Raw genomic sequence first — 24,367 nt, forward strand, 5'->3', positions numbered from 1 at the left:
CAGATTTTTAGCAGTGTGGAATATCAGGCACTTGCCACTGTGGGCTGCCGAGTATCCATTCCCCTTTTCTGGTAGTATCTTGGTTTCTTTCTGGGAAATTGCCTCTCTTCTTTTCTGTATAGCTGTGTAGGGAGGATGGTCCCAGCTACCAGCTCCCATTACAGAAAATGATAAGTTAGGGTTTTTTTTTAATTTCTACACCCCTACCCCCAGCTCCCGGTATAGCCTGGCTATGAGCCTGTTATCTGAGCTTGGCCAGTCATACACTCTCAGAGGACTCTGACCATGGAGTGGGTCACCCACATAGAGAAGAAAGTAGACTGTGGGTTTTCTTTCCCCGTGGCTAAGTGCTGAGCAGATGCTTCCTGCTACAAAGACCATGGCTATGGTTCCTGCCCCTAACTTGCCAGAGCTCTCATGCTCTTTGCTCATTCTCAAGTGTGGTCCTCCAGCCTCACATCAGTTCTGTAGGTCCTCTCATTTCCTTTCAGTACATTCCCTCTTGCTAGCCTGAGTTGGTTTCTATTGCTTGGTACCAAGACCTCTAACATGAAGATGGTTCATTCATTATTAGAAACCATTAACTTCATTTCATTGTGTAACAGCCAAAGTGCTAAGAGAGGCAATGGTGAGTAGAGGTGAGTCCCTAGGAAATAGACCAGAAATAGGTAGTTTATAAGGCCTTATTTGCTAATTTAATTTCTTTTACTTTAAAAATCAATGTCTTGTAAATGTTCATAAGGCCAAAATATTTTCTACCAGTATAATTTGCATGATAATTTGATTTTTTTAATTAAAACATTTACTTGTAGAAAGTCTACTGCATGCACTGCAGAATACTGAAAGCTGTATTGGATTTTTTAAAGGGCTTTAAACAAAACTCCTGACCATCAGGGCAGGGACACAAGACATCACAAGCATGTGTATGCACACCTCCTAACTGAGTAAGAATATATGGCAGCCATTAAGTGACAGAGAAGTAATTTTCCCTTCCACATAGCAAATTCAAATAACCCTGGCAGAATATGTGACCTCGTTTCTTATCTGAAAATGTTATGTTGTAACGCTGCAATACAACTTTTTGAGACTCCAAATCCTTTATCATCATCACCACCACCATCACTAACATTTATTGAGATCCTTCTCTATGCCTGACACTGGCTAAAGCCTTTCATATGCAATATCTCATACAATGCTCACTCCAACCCTGCGAAGGCAAGCGCTATTGATATTTCCATTTTATAAATAACGAAACTAAAGCCCAGCGGCAGTAGCTGGTACATCATAGAATGGAAATTTCCTGCTCCCAAAGCCTTTGCTCATAAAACATGCTTTCCTGCCTCCTATACAGTTGATGGAACGTGGAGATAGGTTTGTTCTAGAGGCATTTTTAAACTTCCAACTTTTTCTTTCCCAAAAGAAAGAGAACTTTGAAATGTGAAATGTAGAAATCTTCCACATGTGCCTTTTCTGTTTCTAAGGAGTAAAAATAGAGACTTAAGAAGCTTCAGGGGTGGAAGACGACCACTGAGGGAACATAAACAACTTTGGAAAATGCTAATACATACTCTGAGAGAAATGGGCAAAGATGTTTTACATAGAAAACAAAAATAGCTATGGAGAAGAGAGGGGCTGAGGTTAAGTAATAGCTCAGGGGCAGCCTCAGAGCAGCTGGTCCTTGTTATAATTCCTCCTTTAACTGAAATCTGGAAAAATCTACATTTTCCTCTGTAAAATGCATGTATAGTCAAGGAATAGTCTAATGCAAAACTGATCTTTGCTTTGGAAAAAAATTTTATTAAAAAACATAAATATTGCCCGGGAGGCTGAGGCAGAAGAATTGCTTGAACCCAGGAAGCGGAGGTTGCAGTGAGCCGAGATTGCACCACTGCACTCCAGCCTGGGCAACAGAGTGAGACTGTCTTAAATAAATAAATAAACAAATAAATACATAAATAAATATTCTCAATAGTCTGGGAACATAAAGAAAAGTATTATAAATATAACTCAACAAAATGTGTCCCACATTCCTAATGAAGTTATTCACAGAAAGATGCCAACTTGAGTATGATTTCACACAAGGTCCAAAGACCCCTTGATCTGAGCCTTGATAAACAGAGGTGGCAGGAGAAGTAACAAAGAGTTCAAGGAAAGAGGAAAATCTGGCCTGGCAATCATTTTAGAAATGGGAGCCACGGAATATTTTAAAAGAAGAGGCGGTGGCTCACACCTGTAATCCCAGCACTTTGAGAGGCTGAGACAGGTAGATCACCTGAGGTCAGCAGTTCGAGACCAGCCTGACCAACATGGCAAAACTCTGTCTTTACTTAAAAACATACGAAAATTAGCCGGGCGTGGTGATGGGCGCCTGTAATCCCAACTACTTGGGAGGCTGGGGCAGGAGAATCACTTGAACCCAGAAGGCAGAGGTTGCGGTGAGCCAAGACCGCGCCATTGCACTCCAGCCTGAGCGACAGAGCACGACTCTGTCTCAAACACACAAACAAACAAACAAACAAAAAAACCTGTCTTTACTAAAAATACAACAACAACAACAACAACAAAAATCAGCCGGGCATGGTGGCAGGCACCTGTAATCTCAGCTACTCGAGAGGCTGAGGCAGGAGAATTGCTTGAACCCTGGAGGCAGAGGCTGCAGTGAGCCGATATCATGCCACTACACTCCAGCCTGGGCGACAGTGCGATACTGTCTCAAAAGAAAAAAAAAAACAAGAAGACCATAAAGGCCCATAACATAAACTTCTTTGCTGTTGATAAAAGATTTCATCAATTAGTTTCACCTCTATCAGTTTCTGGCTTCTCTATTCTCGTTTCACAGAAAACCCAAACCTGCTAAAAAGAAATGCACGTATGTGGGGAACACTTTTGCACGTGTGAATCCCTAAAGCAGTGCAGTAGGGGGGCCTGGAAGATGTCTTTTGGCTGAGTGAGAACTGCCTGACAGTGTGGACCGTCTCAGTCTCCAAAATGTGATTCTATAGTTTTCTCACCAAGGTGTCAGCAGTTTCTGAATACGAAGCCACTTCTCAGTAAGGAATGCCTTCATGACCTAAGAGGGTGAAGCAGGGCTCTGGGAACACTTCCAAATGATTACTGCTCTTTAAAAATAAAAGGAGAAAAATCTAGCGTAATGGTCAAGTTCCTTTTGTACCTACACTCTGAAAGCTTACTAGTTTTCCAGAGTGGCCTGTAATCTCTAAAGAGCAGTGTCTTTGATACAGCAGAAATTGTTTATGTCAAGCAGAACGCAATGTCCCTGGAACCGTGCCCCAAAACACTTAAGTGACTTTGAGAAACTACATCTTCAATCTACTAATGTTCATAATAACAGGACACTATTGCCAGGAGATGGCAGTTTATGGCTCCCACATAATTCTTTATTGTTGGTCCTATAAGATAAGCTAAGTTTATAGTAAGCAAAATAGCATTTCCTGATTGGCACATTGGAGAGTTTCATCTCTCTGTACTTTTATATTTGAGTTAAGCAAAAGGAAGTGAGCGTTATTAGAGTATCATAAGCCACTGGGGAAGCTGCCAAATAGCCTTCTTTAATCATCTGGAAAATAAAGAGTTATCTTCCAGATTAATTTAGAAACATGCCTGTCCAGCTTATATGAATACCTTGAGACCCTTCTAGTCCCATTGTTTTGTGACAAAGCCTGTCAGATGAATCTTTTGATGATTTATTTTCTATAGTTTATAACAATGCTTTAAATTTTAAAATCATCTAAGAAGAGACCCATTAAATAGGATGGCAGTTTTGTGTTGTATTAATAGTTTACAAAAGCATTATCTTCCTCTTTCCAAATGCAGGTATCCAAGCTCTCTTCAAACATACATAGCTTCACTCAATCTAGAAAAAGCCTTCATACCCTACATGGAGACATCTGTCCTTTTCATTTGTCATCCTCTTTGCATTCTTTTAACAGTCCCACTCAAATGATGCCCCCATTGCCTTCATAGCCTTCGGTTTTCTAAAATCTGACTTGTATCCTCAAAAGTCCGTGGATGCCCTTTTCTCTATGGTCACCAATGAGCTCCTTTTAGCCAGATATGAAGGGATGTATCCATCCCATTAGCACTTGGCTGCATCTGACACCACCCCATCAGATAGTGCTAGTTGTCCCAAGTCTCAGCCTAGTTCCCCAAGACCCCTCCTTCTATGATCCACTGAATCCCCCAGAGTCTGATCCTTAGCCTTTTCCTTTCCTTCTGCCCACCCCTTTCCCATTTCCCTGGGGAACTCATCTACCCTCAAATTTGTTATTATATTTGCACAGTCTTATGGTTTACATTTTTCATGCCTCTGCTCCATGTTTATGAATACCAAATTATCTCTAACCTCTCACACCATTTCAAGGGCTGGCAGCACATTCGTATGTGTTTGCTTATGACCTGATACTTCATATTCTCAGCCTCTGTCTCAAGACTTGTACAGCTACCAATGCAATGGGTGCCTGAGTTGTGTAGTCCCATCTCTGGAAAAAGAGAACCATTAAACTCAGATATAAATGATGCCATACCATCAACAATGAAGGGTTTTATTATACTTTTTTAGACAGGATCTTTCTCTGTCACCCAGGCTGGAGTGTAGTGTTGTGATCGCAGCTCACTGCAGTCTCAAACTCTCAGGTTTAAGTGATTCTCCAGCCTCGGTCTCCCAAGTAAGCTGGGACTATAGGTGTGTGCCACTATGCATGGCTAATTTTTGTATTTTTATTTATTTATTTATTTATGTTGTAGAGATGGGGCCTCACTTTATTGCTCAGGCTGGTCTTGAACTCCTGGGCTCAAGTGATCCTCCTGTCTTGGCCTCCCAAAGTGCTGGGATTACAGGCATGAGCCACTGTGCCTGGCCCCAACAGTGAAGGGTTTTAAAAGAAATTTATGTCATCTTTTCCAAGGGATTCTAGTTATATACAGAAATTACAAACAAAACAGTTAAGATAGAAACAATAATGAGTTCTTCTGGCAGCTTTTGTGTAATCAAAGATAATTGACAGAGTTTTTTAAAAAAATAGTTTTCCTCTTTCACAGATGCCATTAACTCAGGAGAAACAGGAAGTGTGAAAAAAGATGAAAATATCACATTGTGAGGACAAATAGCTATTTAACAGCTTCATTAACATATTATTCACATATCCTATAATTCATCCATTCATAGTGTACAATTCAATGGTCTTTGGTATATTCACAGAGCATGCGACCATCATCACAGCTCATTTTAGAACATTTTCTTTACCCCAAGAAGAAGCCCTTAATTATTAGTAGTCACTTTTCTTTCTCTGACACTGCATTTTGAAGAACTGCCAAACTATTTTCCAAAGTGGCTGCATCATTCTACATTTCTACCAGCAATGGATGAGGGTTCCAATGTCGTCCCATCCTGCATAACACTTATTAATGTCTGCCTTTTTTATTACAGCCATCCTGTTGGGTGTGAAGGGATATCTCATTGTGGTTTTGACTTGCATTTCCCTAATAACTAATAACATTGATCATCTTTTCAGATGCTTATTGATCATGTGCATATCTTTTTTTTTTGGCAAAGTATCTATTCAAGTCCTTTGTCCATTTTTGAATTGGGTTGTTTGTCTTTTTATTATTGAGTTGTTAGAGTTCTTTATATATTCTGAATACAAGTCCTTTATCAGATATATGATTTGCAAATATTTTCTCCCATTCTACGGATGGTCTTTTCAGTTTCTTGATGGTATACAAATGACAACACTTCAAAAACTTTTTTTGATGAAGACCAATTTATCTATTTTTTATTCTGTTGCTTGTGCTTTCAGTATCATCAAATAAATCACTGGCTAACTCACAGAGATTTATTATTTTTTCTTCTAGGAGTTTTATATTTTTAGCTCTTATAGTTAGGTCTAAAATGAGTTAATGTTTGTGTATAGTGTGAGAAGAGGTCCACCTTCATTCTTTTGCATGTGGATATCCAGTTGTTCCAACACCATTTGTTGAAATAACTTATTTTACTTTTTGCACTGAGTTGTCTTGCTACCCTTGACAAAAATCAGTTGGGCATAAATGTAAGGGTTTATTTCTGAAATCACAGTTCTACTCCATTTACCTATATGTTTATCCTTATACAAGTACACATTGTTTTTATACAAGTACGCATTGTTTTAGCACACTAGCTTCATAGTAATTTTTGAAATCAGGAAGTGTGGGTCCTTCAAATTTGTTCTTCTCTTTTAAAACTGCTTTGGCTATTATGGGTCTCTTGCATTTACATATACATTTTAGGATCAATCTCCCAATTTCTGCAAAAACTGTCAGCTAGGATTTTGAAAGGGATTGTGTTAAAAACGTAGTTCAACTTGGGAAGTATTGTCACCCTAACAATATTAAGTCCATGAACACAGGATGCCTCCATTTATTTACATCTTTAATTTATTTCAATGGTATTTTGTAATTTTAGGTATATAAGTCTTGCACTTCTTTGGTTAAATTTATTGCTAAGTATTTTATTGTTTTTTGATGCTATTTTAAGTGAAGTTGTTTTCTCAATTTCATTTCAGATTGTTCATTGCTACTGTATAGAAATAAAATTTATTTTTGAATATTGATCTTGTATCCTGCAACCTTGATGAACTTGTTTAACAGTTCTATGAGTTGTTTTAGTCAGTATCAGGATTTTCTATATACAAGATCATGTCATCTGCAAATACAATTTTTCTTCTTCTTTTTTTTTTTTGTATTACTTGCCTAAATGCCCTGGCTAAGATCCCTAGTACAATGTTAAATACAAGTGGCCAGAGTAAATATCTTTGTCTTGCTCCTGATTTTAGAGGGAAAGCTTTCAATCTTTAACCATTGAGTATTATGGTAGCTGTAGGTTTTTTGCAGATGGCCTTTATTAAGTTGAGGAAGTTCTCCTCTATTCTTAGCTTTTCTAGTGGTTTTATCATAAAAGGATGTTGAATTTTGTCAAATGTTTCTGCTCTGTCTATTGAGATGATCACATGCTATTGGTCCTTCATCCTATTAATATGGTGGTGCATTACATTATTGGATTTTTGTATATTAAACTAACCTTGCATTCCTGGAATAAATCCTACTTAGTCATGGTGTATAAACCTTTTAATATATTGCTAGATTCAGTTTGCTAGTATTTTCTTGAAGATTTTTGCATCTCTATATAGGGATATTGGTTTGTAGTTTTCTTGTGATGTCTTTGGTTTTGTTATTCAGGATAATACTGGCCTCATGGGATGAATTGAGAAATCTTTCCTCCTCTTGTATTTTTTGGAAGAGTTTATAAAGAATTGGTATTAATTCTTCTTTAAACTTTTGGTAAAATTTACCAGTAAAGCCATTTGTGTCTGGGTTTGTTCCTGTGGGAGATTTTAAATTACTAATTCAATCTCTTTCCTTATTATAGGTCTATTCAATTTTCTATTTATTCCTGAGTAGTTTTGGTAATTTGTGAACCTAAATCTCTAAAAACACTTCCTGTGATAGTATCTCTTACTCTGATCTTTACAGGTGTTATATGAAAATAGTTTCCATGGTCATAAGTCTGGGAAATCCCGGTTTGTGTTCAATAGTCTTTTTTATTGCCAGGCTTCCTAGGACTCCTAATTTGTTAACGGGCATCTTGACTATCAAAGACAGGGATAGAATATGGAGCACTTCCAAAATTTATCTGACTACTAAATGCCCTGTTTTTGCAAAGTATTTTTAAGATTAATGTTGCTTAGAAAACACTTGAGAAATATTCTCCTAGGCATTCTTCACATTCTGGCTTGCACTGGCAGAAGCATGACATAACACAGGAAAATATGCGATGAAATAGAAGCTGTGACAACAAGAATGTTTATTTTCCAAATGTCACACATGGGAATACAATTTCATTTGTATCCCTTCTGGACAAAAGGGCACATCACTCCCCAACACCGAGGAGAAAGGAAGGAAATTGCTTGTACATCTAGCTAAAATTGCAAGTGCATCATGGGCTTCACGCTGAGTTTCTGCCCTTAGCCTGTCCTCCTCGTAACAAGACAGTGCAGTGAGAAAGTACATAAGAGCAGGTAGAGACGGGCCAAGGGCAAAGCAGAACTTCTTGTCAGCTAAGCTGTTAAGTGAGTGCATTCACCTTGTGTATCACAGTGTCTGGGAGGATGTGGCCCTGCCCCCTACTACTAGATGAAGTTACTTCAGTGATGGCTTTATAACCATGATGGCGGAGATAGGGTGATGGCATGGAATGAAAGGGTGGATGAACTAAGAGCCATTATACTCTTAGCACCATCTTCCCAGGATTTAAACATCAGAATAGTATTTTTTTTAATCTATAGATTAGGAAAAGTCACAGATACTCAGGACTACTCGAGTGGTGGATGCTCAAATAATTATATCAATTAGTGACTGCACCCATGTCTGTGTCCCAGGGTCCACTTTTGTCACCCACTGCTGGTCCGCAAGTGTGAGCCACAGTGATTTCCTCCCATTGTCTCTGAAGCCTGATTTTTTTTTCAGAGACATTTATCTGCTAGATATGGCTATGGAAACTAGGCTACTGTGTACTTTGGCAAATATACAAAACTAAATCTCAGCCCGAGGTTCAGTGTGTATCATTTGAGTCTTACAAATTACAGGAGAGCTATGGGAATGAAAGGTAATAGAATAGTTTACTAATCATTCTTTTTGTTTGAAAAACCTGACATGAGAAGTCTTCTAAATGAAAACGACTCAGTTTCACAGCCTTCAGGATCAAAGCATTCACTACATTGAACTATAATTAACTCTCAAGCTTTCTGTGATTCCATCAAGAATTTTCTCCTTCTGGTTGCATAAAACCCAAACCCAAAGCAAAAACTAAAATGAAGTGCTATGAAAATAGTACTGGACTGTCAAATATCAGGTATTGACATTATTATCATTATTTGTCTTTTGAAGCTCTGTGTTTGCAAAGGTTAGTAATTAACTAGGCTTTTATGCCTGTCCCTCTTTCTCTCTCACTTCTGTAGGACCTTGAACCACTCTCATTATTATAACTTTCTCTTATCTCTAAAGTAGGAATAACTGTCATTTACCAAAACTCTGTGGCCCAGTAGGTTTTCAAAAGGTATCTGTTCATTGAATTTGACATAGAAATGAAAAAGGTTTGAGTCTGCACGTGATACAGAGGGCTACATGGCAGCATCGATCCTATTAGGCAGCAGGATGAGGCAATGACAGAAAAGGTTTTCTAGCTGGCTCAACATGTGATCATGGGACAACTGAATTTCCCTTCTTCAGGAAGTGCCCAGAATGGACGATATGGGATTCACTGGACGTTAGAGGCTGTTTAAGATTTCAACTGTTAGAAGGCTACTTTGCAAAAGTTTGAAAATTAAAGATCAATGATTGAGTCTTTTGATTGGAGTAATGTGCATGCCACTGGGGTGAGGACAGGGGTTGCTGAGAAGAAATAGGAAGGAAGTAGAAAGCAAGGAGGAAGGAGGAAATTTTAACCTCTGAGAGGCAACTACATTTTAACCTGAAAGGCCAGAACCTCCAGGAGTTCAGTTATCATGGAGACTAGAGCAATTTCTCTTGAGGAAGCTGCTCATATAATGTTTAATTCCATTCGCAAAGTTCTTTTGGCCATTAACCCAAATGCTGAGGCCCTACGTGATTATGTGTGATCACAAAGTCCCTCAGCCTGAGTGTGAGAGAAATCCTTTGTGTCTGACTTAACCCCCTTTCTGTGCTGCCAGTGGGAGGGTGATGCTAGGTTACTTCTCAATGAATGGTTAGAAAACAATTCCTGTAGTGAATTAGTCCCTATTAGAAATAAATGGAAGGAAGATGAGAGGGGTTCTGTTGGATGGATGGTGGTGACAGTAGCACAACAATGTGGATGTACTTAATGCTACTGAATTAAGTGTACACCTAAAAATGATGAAGATGATAAATTTTATGTTAGTGTACTTTACCATTTTTTAAGAAAAAATCTAATAATTAACTTATTTTGCTATATATCGGGTGGTCGCTGAGTAGGAACTTTATATTTTTGAAACCAAATCTGAGATGTAACCCTGAGAGTTTATAGGAAGAAGAAGCCTCTGAGAGGAGATGGCTAATGCTGACCTAGCTCTCTAAAGAGTGCAAAGCTTTAAGAGGAATTCTGCCTTTAAGTTCTCTGGGAACAAGCAGCAAATGAAGTCTTTTCAAAGTGAGGGGGGAAAAAAGAATGAAAGTTACTAAAAACTATTTTTTACCAGCTATCTTCATATATCCTTATACTGGATAGATCAAACTGAAAATATGTAAACATTTTTAGCCTCTCTGCTTTTAAAACCTACTCAGAATTGTAATTGAGAGAAGAAAGCAATCCCTCCTGTATTACCTCATTTCTATCATAAAAACAGAATTTCTTATAATGAGCACAAGCCTGTAACCATTTGCTTGTCCTTACCTAACTGGTGTTTTTGTTTTGTTTTGTTTTGTTTTTCTATCTTCTACCCTGACTTATCCAAATTAGTAATACTTATCAAGAACCACTTTAAATCTTTTCCTTTTTTGTTATTTTTAAAATCAGGCAGGATATAATGGCATAACATAAAATACTGGCCAATACTTGGGCCATACTTGGAATAATAAGTTTACATGGATCATTTAACAAAAATAATATATAGCCAGCAATTTCAAATCATGCCTTAGACCTCCAGACTTAGTATTTTAACAAAATAATATAATCCATCTGTGGTCTTCAGCCTGCTGAGCCTAACTGGGACACACTGGGGGCTGTTTAGCTGCCGGTGCTCACTGAAGGCCAGAGGACCTCTCAGACTACAGCTCAGGGTGCAAGAGAAGAGAAGCCACTGTGCCACATACAGCTCCCATGTACAACCACTGTGAACTGTGAACTGTGAACTGTGAAATATGAACTGTGTCACATACAGCTCCCATGAACGGTCACCCCCATATCCACAGGAGTCCCTGTTTCCAAAGTGGCATCTTACAACTTCAGAGCCTGTTGGGATAAAGTGATTTTTGTCATATCTTGGAGTAGTTTATTAGAAGGGTTCACAAGTTAACTTTGGAATAAAAAACAAGGTGATGTAACCCACAGAACACTGGGCTCAGAGCTGGAAAGCCACACTTTGGCTCCTACGTTCTCTGAGTTGGGAAAAATAATGCTTTTTACTCCAAGGACCATTGGGAAGCTCAAGTGAGGTAAAACACGTATAGGTACATTACAGATGGAAGGCAATATTAATAGCATGGAATCAGGAGGGATGAATTTAGGTGTTTAAAAGAAAGGAGGCAAATATATAACAAGCAACATTCCTACAAAGACTTAACACTTTCTGCTTCTTGCATTTCCTTCTGAGAGGGGTTGGAAGTGAAAATGTATCTTTCTTTGAAGACAAAAGAAATATCTTCTGTGAGTTGGTATGGACAAGGTACTAAAAGAAACTTAAAATGAAATGTCCCATATCCAAAATAAATTCTATTATAAGCCATGGGTCAAATTCTATTAGAAGTGAGGGGTTATATCTGGTAAGCATTAAGACAAACTCTGCTTTCTACACGGCCTGCTGGCTAAAACCAAGTTTCCCTCTTAGCTACAACAAAATTTACGTAGTATTCCAGAACATGCACATTGTGAAAAGCCTTTGATTTCAGTTGTTGGCATAGAAACCTGGAGTAAAGGGCTGTGGGAAGAATAGAACCAATACAAAAAGAAAAAAAAAATATTGTTGAGCTGTTACTGTCAGCAAAGCCTATGTTGTTTTAAATAAATCTTTATCACACCATTCTCTAAAAACAAATGGGTGGTATGTATTTATAGTCTCTACTTTTATTTAGAGAGGATGTGAAAAGCAGGAAGAATGTGAGAATGCCTGTAATTGTCAATTTCTCCTTTGAAATAGCCTCTGCAAAATGCCTTGCTCCACTTCTGGCTGAGTTCTCCCTCTCCATACCCCTCACCCTACCTGCATTATGATGTGCAGGAAACTCATGGAAAGCAAAAAAAAAAAAAAAAAAAATTGAATCCAACATTTTCATTTTTTCTGCAAGACATAGCACTGCAAAATTTAACAAAAGATCTCCACAACTCAATGAAACACACTCATAATGATGGAGCATCTTATTTACTAATGCAAGTAATGAATCAATCCACTTGGCATTCAGGTCCAGCTGCTTCCTTTATGCCATGCAGAAGAGAAGAATTGATAAAGAGAATGTTTTACTTTATTTATTTTTAAAATTATATTTTAATTTTTTTTGTAGCAATGGGAGCCTCGCTATGTTGCCCAGGCTAGTCTCAAACTCCTGGGCTCAAGCAATCCTCCTGCCTCAGCCTCTCAAAGTACTGGGATTACAGGCATGAGCCACCACGTCCAGCAGATAAAGAGAATGTTTTAAACATATCTAGCTACTGCTTCTTGGCTTTTTGGCTAAGATCAAGTGTAAAAATATCTAGCTGATGCCATTTAAGAATCTACCTTTAAGGTTCACAATGATATGATTAATTTATATTAATTTCACAGATCAGATATAATCTCCCCAATAAAACCATGTCAAATTCACAAAATTCATAAAAGCCGCTCACTGTAGAAACCAGTCAGGAACCTATTATATAAGAATCAGGATCTACTAAACCAGAATTAGAAGAGGGATTCTATTCACAAGATTCATGAAGGATACAGGCAAAAATGTTAGCTAATATTTATTTACTGTTCTTGTTTACTTGTCTTCTCTCTTTAGATTAGAAGGACTATGAGGGCAGAAATTTTGATCATTTGTTCACCACTCTATCTGCAGCCTGGAACAATATCTGGTACAGAGTAGATTTTGCTCTGCAAATACTTACATATTTATCAAATACATAAATATAAATATTAAGCAATGAGTGAATTTAGCATATCGATGTGAATCCTCTATGAACATAGTAGATAGGCATAGTCTCAGAAAAGGAAGGGATCAGGTAGAGGAAACACCACTAAGGTGAATCCTCAGTATTCATCTGAGAGGCTCAGGCTTGGAAGTATACACTGTCTTGTCAAAAATTGCACTGTAAACACAATCTAACAAAGGTAACGAGTAGTTTCTTGGTGAATAGTAAAAACCATCCTAGGGTAAGCTGCGACTAGATGTGCTACAGACTGTTGACAGTGTTTAAACAATTTAAACATTCTTTAAGTTTTCGCATTGGGAAAATTTAAGAGCTGAAGCAATCTGGGCCACAAAGATTACTGATTGGTTTATCTAGAAAATGGCAATCTTCCTCTTCACTTCAGTGTTATTTACAGAAACGAATATTCACTGTATTAGATTATGAAAGCTGAAGTTGTCACAAAGCAATGCAGAAAATGTCACAAAGACAATTTGCATTATTAACCGAATACACTATCACATTGGGGAAACACCCACTTTTCCCCTAGAAGTGGAGAAAAACAGTGAGAGTTAAGATATTTTAAAATAAGTAGAGCTACTTTTAGTATACAATTTATTAACCATCTTATCTGGAATATTGAACCAAATATCTTCCTGCTTTTCCCTAATATAGTTTCCTGATAATCATAAAAATATCTACTACAATGAGTACTTCTCATTCCAGAAATGATATGATGTATTGGAAAACACTAGCAAAAAGGCACTCATTCAGATCAAATAAACTAAACTTTAACCAACCCACTACTTTTTTTGCCTTAACATTGCTGTCTACCTTGGGTGAAAATATGTATTCCCTGAAAGGTTAAAGTATGTGAGAGGATGATTTAATGACATGTATGTCTATTTTTCATCTTTTCATTTGATGAGATTAAGTATTCAATGAAAAGAATGATGCTTATCATCTTAAATGTGTAGCTATTTGAAAATAAGTACTAAAATTCAAAATAGACCTTCAATCTTTATTTTCTGACAGTTAAATGGCTGTTTTCCAGTTACTGCATCCATCAAACAACAACCAAGGCACAGTGCTTGTATCATAGCAGGTAGTTAACACTGCCCTTTCAGGCTTCCGGGCCAAAAGATTGAGCAAAATGGTCACCAGCACTGCATATGGGGACACAATGAAGGACACAGGATGACCATCAGAAGAGAGCTGCCAGAAAGAGCCAGGACAAGCACAAACTGTAAGGCAGCTTCCTGGAGTCCACAGTCCCTGACAGTAGAATCTGGACTAGCAAGAGACAGCATAAAGTCAAAAGACCTTAATCTGAATTCCCTTACTCTCTTAGGCAGGTTACTGGGCCTCTGAACTTCAGACTCTTTCTGTGAAATGGCACAATAACCCCTAACTTAGGATCCATGTGAGGGTTAAGTAAGATAATGGAGGTGAAGGCCCTGGCACAGGGCCTGGAACATACTAGGAGCTCAGTAGGGAAGGTAGTCATTATTATTACTATGGGAGTGGTACTGACCTTGAGGGATCAACCACAGTGGCTGTGATTTAAAGGTGCCATTTGTTGTCCAAAGTGTAGGCACGGTATGTGTTTTAGCACACACCTGCCACATGCTGCATATGCAATAATTATGGTCTAATAATACCATTGTGTTGATGTGCATGGCCATGCAACGGCAAAGATCCAGAGGTTAACAATGCCTTGCATTCTTGTTTGTTTGGTTGTTTTTTATTCTTTTTTTTTTTTTCTTTTTTTTTCTTTTTTTTTTTTTTTTGAGACAGAGTCTCACTCTGTCGCCCAGGCTGGAGTGCAGTGGCAGGATCTTGACTCACTACAACCTCCGCCTCCCAGGTTCACGCCATTGTCCTGCCTCAGCCTTCCAAGTAACTGGTGGCTGGGACTACAGGCACCTGCCAGCACGCCCGGCTAATTTTTTGTATTTTTAGTGGAGATGAAGTTTCACCGTCTTAGCCAGGATGGTCTCAATGTCCTGACCTCATGATCCGCCCGCCGAGGCCTCCCAAAGTGCTGGGATTACAGGTATGAGCCACCGCGCCTGGCCTCTTTTTTTGTTTTTATTTTATTTTCTGCCTTACATTCTTGAAAGCAGCCTCGGGCTACCAAGTCCAATGCCATGGCAAGACGCCTTTGTCCAGTAGGTTATGCAATAGCGCAGCCATATTAGTATTTTTGTGAAAGAAAAATATGGTAGAGTTGAGCAGTTCTCCCCTCTAGAAAGCTGAAGTTGTTTTTTCTTTAGGAACGGGACTATCGGGGTAGTGTGGACCTAACTTTACAGCGGGACTCAGCAGCAGCAACAAAATCAAAAAAGGGACCCTGGATGCTACTCTTAACATTTCTCTTTCCTTACTTAGGCACCTAATGTAACATGCATCATCTCCTTAAGTCTTTCCATTAGTTCATCCTCTATTAAAGCTTGCAGCAGGACCACCTTCTTAAAGTACAGAACAATTACATCTGGATTTCTAGAAAGCAGGGTTCCCAGTAAAGCCCAGAAAATTTCAGAGACATCAGAAAGTCTGACACTTAAGATATGTAATTTGTAAGGTCCTGTTAGGAAGATTAGATAGCATGTCATGATCTGTTGATCACTTTCAGGCAAAGTCAAAATTCTCAAACAGAACTTTATCATTTTAACCCCACCTTATCTCCATCAAGAACAATGAGGAGCTAAATTACTTTAAAAAGCTGCCTATGGGTGCCAATTTCAAACTATCACCTTAGCATCATGTTTTACTTTTTTTATTTTTTATTTTTATTTTTGAGATAGGGTATTGCTCTGTTGCCCAAGCTGAAGTGCAGTGGCATGATCATGGCTCACTGTAACCTCGACCTCCTGGGCTCAAGCCATCCTCTTGCCTCAGCCTCCCAAATAGCTGGGACTACAGGACGTGCACCACCATGCCCAGCTAATTTTTTTATTTTTCATAGAGAAGAGGTCTCACTATGTTGCCCAGGCTGGTCTAGAACTCCTGGTCTCAGATGATCCTCCCTCCTTGGCCTCCCGAAGGGCTGGGATTACAGATGTGAGCCACCACACCCAGCACAATATCAAGTTTTAGACTGGGTGTGGCCAGGAGACTAGCAGGTACCTAGCTTGAGGACATACTTGTAAATTTCCAGTTTTTTCCAGTTTTTCCCAGTTTTTAAAATGTACATAAAAGGAACATGAAAATGGAAGAAGAGTAAGAAAGTAGAAAAAAAGTGGTCTTTCAATGACTGCATCTCCTCATCATATGACCCAGGCTTCAGTGATATTGACAGTGAGATACCTTACTATAGATGTGTGTGAGGCCAAACAAACATTGGAGGTCCAGCACATCTCCATTCAGAGTCCTCAGTTTCATTTTCTAGGCCATATATTGGGATAATGAAGAGCATGCACTCAGGGGTTAGGTAGACTGTTAGGGGTTTTATAGCCTTGTCAAGTCACTTTAACCTCTTTGAACTTCTGGTTTCTCATCCGTAAAATGGGGATGATAATGCCTGCCTAGCAGGGTGGATGTAAGGATTTAATGAGTTCATGCATAAAAAGCTTTTAGTTGTTGTTTATTGTTAGCCTCCAGGTAAACTAAAAACCTCTCAGCCTCTGAATCTTATCAGAGGCTCAGATTCCAAGATAATCATCACACTCATTTGCTTCCCAGTTGGAGTGCAGAGTGAATTTACATGACTGTTTAATTAGTAGTTGAGCGCAAAGGGTTTGGTCTCTCTCCCTATATTAAATGTGAGAATACAGGTAAAAGTGCTTAATAAATGTTAGCAGCTATTATTCTCACTGTTGTTATTACTTACTAGTCCATGGAAACAATGTGCAGTGCAGAAAAGAGAAAATGAGGAAGCAAAGGGGTTTTTCCTTTTTGATCATGGCCTGTTGTAGCCAGAGTTCCTAAATACTTTGTGAAATTTTTTACACTTTTTTTCATTCCTCCCTTGACCTCTGAACCCACAGTTTTTCTAAAGACTACTGATTTTCAAGTCCAACAGAGCTTAAAGGTAAAAAGAAAAGAAAAGAATAAAAAGACTACGGATTTGCTTTTTCACATCTGTCACCACCAGACTATCCCAAGTATCTCAAACCACGTGGCTATCAGAGTTTACAAAGGTTTCTGGTCTCTCCTGATTGGTTATCAGTGTACATATGTCACAAGTATCCTCAACTCCCAGGACACACCCAAAGCCCTGTAGCCTCCGGACCCACAGTTATTGCCCGAGGTGGAGTAGGGGAAGGGATGTATTTGTTGAGAAGTGATGTGGTTATTGGTGTGGGAATCCTGACATTAGAATGAGTAAATGACCCCTTCCTCAGTGACACTAGCTCTAGGAAGTAGGCTGCAATGTCAGATGGGAACTTTGATTTCTCAAGGCATGTTTCCAGACTCCAGCCACTCCATGTTTGGCTTCAGTGAGAAAGAAAAACACTGGCAACAGAGCTGTGGATATCAGTGGCTAGAGTTTAAATAATCTCTTGTTTAAACAGTAGGAAACTGCACAAACAAGCTAGACTTCCCAAGAGTGAAGGCCAGGTACAGAGGAAATAAAGCATTCCAAATAATGCCAGGTAAGAATGAGGATGAATAACCAGTTCAAAGGCTAAAGAAGTGGCCTCAAACTCTTGTGTTCCTTGGGGCTCTAGAGTTGCTTCCTAGGTTGCTCAGGGATTGCCTGTAGCTGGGGGAGGGGAGTGTGCATGCGTGTGTGTGTGTGTGTGTATGTACATGTCTGTTGCAGGCACCTGCCGCCCCCACCCCTGTGGCCTTCAAATGCATTAGGAGGGAACCCAGAGCCTCCCATTCCTACTCTCCGGGAGTGAGGATAGCTTGTGAGGGCCACTGAGGGTGACAGGGAGGAAGGCCAAGCTGAGTCATAATATCCTGCAGTGATTCCAGGAGACATTAGCGATTTTTTTCAAAAGAAAAAGAAAAAAGAAAACAAGAAAAGAAAGGCAAATACTACTTCAAAGTCAAGAGCCTACTTTTACAATTGCTTTGAAAGAAAAATAACTAAAAACAAACCAAATGTTTTCTCAAATAAAATGTTTCCCTATCAGTCACTTGGGTGAAAAGTCAGCCTTACCTTGACATATTGAACGAGACGCTCACAGACATTCACTTTGTAAGTCTCTATGCCCAGCTCCTTAGACAAGCGTAAGATTCTGTTTTGGGTTGGTCCCACATAAGCTCCACCAACATCTACGTAATCAACATGCTCATTCTGCAAAAAGAGAAAAATTGGTCAGAGGACTTTAGTTAAAACTTGGAAAAATGTGTCTTGTAAAAAAACCCCATTTATTTTTTTAAAAGTTAATTGTGCCTTACGTCTCCCCTATAAAGAGCAACTGAAAATGGCAATCTTTCCTCATCCACTCAAGAACTGGGGCACAATCCTGTCTAACACTCATCACTAAACACCATCATTTGGTAAAGCTATTGGTAAGGCCAATTCAGCAATACAATGCATAAAAGATAAAGAACACTGTAGTATATTCTGCCAGTTTCGATACAAAACATTTAAATTACTATGTGAGCTTCTGTCTGGTGTTATTGCTGGAGGAGCCACCCAAAGCCTAATTCCCTAATTTCCACCAGGTGAAATCTTAAATCAGTCCACATTGATGGCTCTAGATGCTATTTTAAAACACTTCCAGGAAAGAATGCATCATAGGAAAAGAATACAAGAAGGTATAAAAAGATTCACATATCACTAAATTATTTACAAATATGCAAACCCTCTATCATAAACTAAAATTGTTTACTTCCTCCCTCATAAATACAGTTCTCCATGCTTTTCAGCTGTTTTTATTAATTGGCAAGTCTGGCCGGGCGCGGTGGCTCATGCTTGTAATCCCAGCACTTTGGGAGGCCGAGGCGGGCGGATCACAAGGTCAGGAGATCGAGACCACGGTGAAACCCCGTCTCTACTAAAAATACAAAAAAATTAGCCGGGCGTGGTGGCGGGCGCCTGTAGTCCCAGCTACTCGGAGAGGCTGAGGCAGGAGAATGGCGTGAACCCGGGAGGCGGAGCTTGCAGTGAACCGAGACTGCACCACTGCACTCCAGCCTGGATGACAGAGCGAGACTCCATCTCAAAAAAATAAAAATAAAAATTGGCAAGTCCCAATGATTTAATCAACAATTGAATATTGGTGAGCTGCAACCCCTCTGTGTTTTTTTTTTAATAAATAAAGGGTCTGTGTCTATTTTGTTGTGTATACCAGTTCTCAAGCATGTTGTCATGCATTTTTTCCTTGTTTGCCTGATTATTTTTTATTGAATGCCACTCATTGCACTTGAAAACATGTAGAAATCATTTGAATCCTAGGAAGATGATATCTTTCTCAGAGAGGATTTATGTTGGCTTCTGCCCACAGCCTGGGACTCTCACAGTACCAGATAACTTTATTCCATTTTCAGTACCTGAGAGGATTTGAAGCTGGGCTGAAATGCACATTTGGCCTAGTTTTCTTGCCATTCACCCTTGGTCCTTAGATGCAGCCCAACCTACAGCACAAGGAGTTGACAAACACTACCCCAGAAATCAGTACACACTTCATGGGGCTCTGGACTTGACCTGTCACCCTAGCTTTGCACTAGGTCCAAAGCACTGTTCAGCCTTCAGGAGCGTCTTCAGTGGTCAGCAACTCCCCCTGCCACCCAGGGAAAAGTAGGTTAATCCTTTCCAGATGTTGGCCCAGTGATTCTTCACTATCTTGTTAGCTCGCTGGCTCTTTAATGCTTTAAAGGTGTGTGTGTGTGTGTGTGTGTGTGTGTGTGTGTCTATACAGTGCAACTTGTCTAGTCTCTTTGTATTTTGTTATAATTTACCTAATCTGCTATTTCCAGAAAATTGTCTAGTATTGTTCAACATTTCCTTCCTGGAGCTACCCAACGTGATATTATCTTTCTGTTGGAGGATATGCTTTGCTAACATTTTGTTTAGAATTTTTATATCTATGTTTATAAGCAATATTGAGACTGGCCTATGATGCTCCTTTCTTCTACTGCCTTGTCTGTTTTTTGCATTAGAGTACTGCTAATCTCCTTAGTTAGTGATCACACTTTTTTCTATTCTCTAGAAAGGTTTGTATGTAAATAAAGTGACCCATTCTTTGAACATTATGTAGAACATACCTGTAGAACGATCTAGGCTTGGTGATTTTTTTAGGGAAAATATTAAACTAGACATTTAATTTATTTTTAGGTTAAAGCACTACCCATCTTTTCTATTTCCAGACTAAATCAGTGTTAACTTTGACGAATTATATTTTTCTCATAATATGTACATTTCATATATGTTTCAAAACTGTTGGTTTAATGTTCATGGCATCTTCTTTTCATTTAATTATTCTTTATTGCATCAGTAATTATATCTTCATTTTCATCTTTTTTATTATTATTTTTTTGGAGACAGGGTCTTACTCTATCAGCCAGGCTGGAGTACAATGGCATGATCATGGCTCACTGCAGCCTCAACTTTCCTGGGCTCTATGAATTCTCCCACCTCAGCCTCCTGAGTAGCTGGGATCACAGGCATGTGCCATCACACAGAGCTAACTTTTGTATTTTTTGCAGAGTTAGGGTTGCTCAGGCTGATCTCGAGCTCCTAAGCTCCAGCGATACACCTGCCTTAGCCTCCCAAAGTGTTGGGATTACAGGCGTGAGCCCCACATCTGGCTCTCATCTCTTATTTATTTGGGGTGTTTCTTTTTCTGGAAAAATCTTATCAGATACTTCTTGTGTATCTTTAATAGGTCTCTTCAAAGAATCAACTTTTATTTTATTGATCCTCTTTGTTGGGTGTCTATTTTCTATATCACTGATTTATGCACTTTTTACCCCTTCTTTGGATTTATTTTGCTCTTAATTTTCTAACTCTTTGCATGATTAGCTTATTCATATATAGCCTTTTTCTTTTCTAATGGAAGAATTTAGACTATACATCTTCTAAGTATTGCTTTAGCTGCATCCACAACTTTATATTTTCCATTATTTTGCAGCTCTAAGTATTGTCACAAAGAAAAGGAAAAAAAATAAGCTTATCTTTATTCATGTTTTCCATCTGAATTCACACTATCCATATGATATGAAAAACCTTGGGCAGAAAATTTAAAGTGTCAAGGAGGGTGGTAGAAGTAGACTTAAATCCTTTTCCCCTGGGCCTCAAATAATTTACACACAGATAAAGTTCCATGGAAAATTAGCAACCCACAGTCAAAAGTTACAAAACATACATGCAAACAAGGCACCAAAAGAAAATAAGCAGAAAAAATAATCCAGAAAGATTTTGTAATAGTTGAATTATACACAGAATCTAAAAGTACTATGCAATATATTTTAAATAAAATAAGTCATTAAAACTAGGAGCAGGGGAAAAGAAACTGAAAATATTATCAAGTAGATTAAAAAATAACTGCTAGTAATAAAAATGTACTAATTAAAATTTTAAAAACTCTGTGAATGGATTAAACAGTATATTTGACATAGTTAAAGAGTGAGTAAACTGCTAGATCTGAATAAATTACCTAGAATGCAGTTCAAAGATAAAAAACTGGAAAATATGTTGAGGAGGTAGTTAAGACATGGAAGATGGTGTCAAAATATTAAGTAGTATAAAAAAATAGTGGCTGAGGATTTACCAGCATTGTTGGAAGACAAGAAACCCAACAAGTCCAAAGAAGGATAAATAAAAAAGAAATTCTCACCCAGATACAGAGAAACTGCAGTATACCAAAGAAAAGGGCTCCTAAAAGCAATTCTTTTTCAGAAAACAAGAGGCAAATCATACATACTCTGAAAATAATCAACAATTAGACTTACTAGTGACTCTTCAACAATAAAAATACAAGCCAGAAGACAGGGGAATAATATCTTTGCTGTTCTGAGAGAAAAAAAAGAGGAAGAGAAATTCTAAGTAGAATTTGTTACCTGTTAGAACTATGCTTTTGTCAAGCTGACAAATGTACAGAGTTTAGGACCCAGATTGGAGGAAGGGGTGTGTTTCAGGTAGAATGAAAATGGTTACAAATAAAAGGTCTGAGATTCAAGAATGGACAGCGAACAAAGATATTGGCAAAACTTTAAAGAAAATTAAGCAACATCAACAATAGAATAAAACAAAATTAATAATGTCTGAGAAACATACAAACTTGAAATACTTTTATAGTTTACAGATTGGAAGAAGGGTGCTCACAACTGAAGCATGAAAGCTTTTGTATTTTTTAGTAGAAAGATAGTATATTGATAAACTTTAGACTACATTAAGTATGAGTGTTAATATAGTTAGGAAAATTGTCTGAAAAACATTGGTCTGACTATATAACTTCCAAACAAGTAGAAGAAAAAACTTAAAAAGAAAACAAAAAGAAGAAAACTATTAACCCAAAAGAAGGAAAGAAAGAAACCAAGAGGAAAACTGTTAAAGTGGGACAAATGGAAAGCCATAATATAATAAAGTTAAAACATTTTAAAAAGAAATTATAACAAACATAGATGGACCAAGTTTGTCAATTAACTCCACTAAAAATGCAAAAATTAGTTGGGTGTGGTGGCAGACGCCTGTGATCCCAGCTACTGGGGAGGCTGAGGCAGGAGAACAGCTTGAACCCAGGAGGCAGAGGTTGCAGTGAGCTGATATTGCGCCACTGCATTCCAGCCTGGGCAACACAGTGAGACTCCATCTCAAAAAAAAAAAAATTAAAAATCATGTACCCCCTGAATCTAAAATTTAAAAAAAGGAAAAAAGTCAGAATAAAGAAAACTCTAACTGAAAGATAAAGATATATACAAATACTAATGTAAGCTGTTATAACTATATTAATATCAAAGAAAACCTTAAACAAAATAAATCTCAGTGAAATAAGTGTCACTACATAATGCTAAAAGATCCAGAAGGCTAAACAAGTTTAAACTTGCACAAACTGAGTAATATATCTTCAAAATGTAAGCAACATTTGACAGGAACCAAAGATAAGTGCCCAGTAGAATAGAGAATTTTTAACATACTTTTAAAAGTGAATAATAGATTAAGCAAACAAAAAAGAAGGAGCACAATTAAGCTTATTCTAGTGGACATATGTAAAACACTGCATATAGCTTTTAGAGACTACATGTTCTTTTCAAGCAGAAATTAGAAGATCTTTGGATATTAACCATGCACTTGCTAGGTTATAAAGTGAGTCTCAAGGATTGTTACCATAAAACAACATTCTTTGACCACAATGCAGTGATGACGAAAAATAACTGAAAAACATTCCAGCTGTAGAAATTAAAACACACCAGCCTGGCCAACGTGGTGAAACTCTGTCTCTACTGAAAATACAAAAATTAGCCGGGCATGGTGGTGTGAGCCTGTAATCCCAGCTACTCAGGAGGCTGAGGAGGGAGAATTGCTGGAACCCAGGAGACAGAGGTTGCAGTGAGGTGAGATCGTCCCACTGCACTCCAGCCTGGGCGACAGAGTGAGACTCCATCTCGAAAAAAAAAAGCAAACACTCCTAGTAACATGGATCTAAAGACTGTAATACAGAAGTCTGCTGGTATATTCAAGAAATAGCAAGGAGGCCAAAGCGGCCGGAACAATGTGAGCAAGGAAAAAAATTGAAGATGAGGTTACAGAGGTTATTGGCAGAGCAGGTCACGTAAAGCCTCACAGGACATTGCAAGGACATAGGCTTTGGCTGTCAGTGAGAAGGGGGGCCGTTGGAAGGTCTTGAGCAGGGAAATGCTAAAATCTGACTTACATTTGAAAGGCTCACTCTCACTGACGCACTAAGAAATAACAGAATGTAGGGGGCAGGAGTAAAAGCAGGAAAATCAGGAGCCTACTGTAGTAATCTGGCCTAGAGATACAATGGTGGCTCCCACCAGGGGATAGCAGTGGAAGTGGTGGGAAGCGTTGAATTCTGGATATGTTTTGAAGGCAGGGCCAACAGAATTTCCTGACAAAACAAATGAGGGTCTGGTAGTGTTGAGCATGACTCTGAGTTTTTTCAAAGTTGCCATCTTCTAACATGGGCGGCTGGAATAGCGGCCTTGAGGAAGATCAGAAGTCTAGTGTTGGATGTGTTATGTTTGAGATGTCTATGCAACATCCAGGAGATCTACAAATTTCTAACTTCCATGTCAGATGAGCACAGCATATTGTATTCAGCATTTTACTTATTTCAATGAGGAGTTAGGGTTTCCATTCTGCCATAATACCAGAAATGAAGTGCCTCTGTGACTTCTTTAATGTGCCCTTATATAATGTTTATTCTATCTTTTAATAACCATCAGTACTGTCCTTCAAACCTTTTCTAATCTCCAACATCCATTTTAAGATATAAAGAACAAAACTGGAATCAGTACTCCAATAAATTTCTGGGCTTTAACAAAGACAGCAAGGGGACTCCTGGGAGTTTCCAAACATGATGTCTTTAGAATGCTGACACTATCTTTAAAGCAAATAATCCTAAATGAAGCAGT

The 24,367-nt window shown here is 38.4% G+C and overlaps 1 protein-coding gene across 1 annotated transcript in view; it reads right to left on the bottom strand.

Annotated features, from left to right (window-relative positions):
• The window catches only part of MAOA (monoamine oxidase A), an 82,949-nt gene that overhangs the window by 33,402 nt on the left and 25,180 nt on the right, over positions 1-24,367 (bottom strand). The window contains exon 3 of the mRNA XM_003271020.4: positions 17,982-18,119. Coding sequence (XP_003271068.1) covers positions 17,982-18,119 — 138 coding nt within the window. The remainder of the gene's footprint in view (positions 1-17,981; positions 18,120-24,367) is intronic.

Source organism: Nomascus leucogenys, chromosome X (assembly GCF_006542625.1).
Source record: "Nomascus leucogenys isolate Asia chromosome X, Asia_NLE_v1, whole genome shotgun sequence".
NCBI classification, from domain to species: domain Eukaryota; kingdom Metazoa; phylum Chordata; class Mammalia; order Primates; family Hylobatidae; genus Nomascus; species Nomascus leucogenys.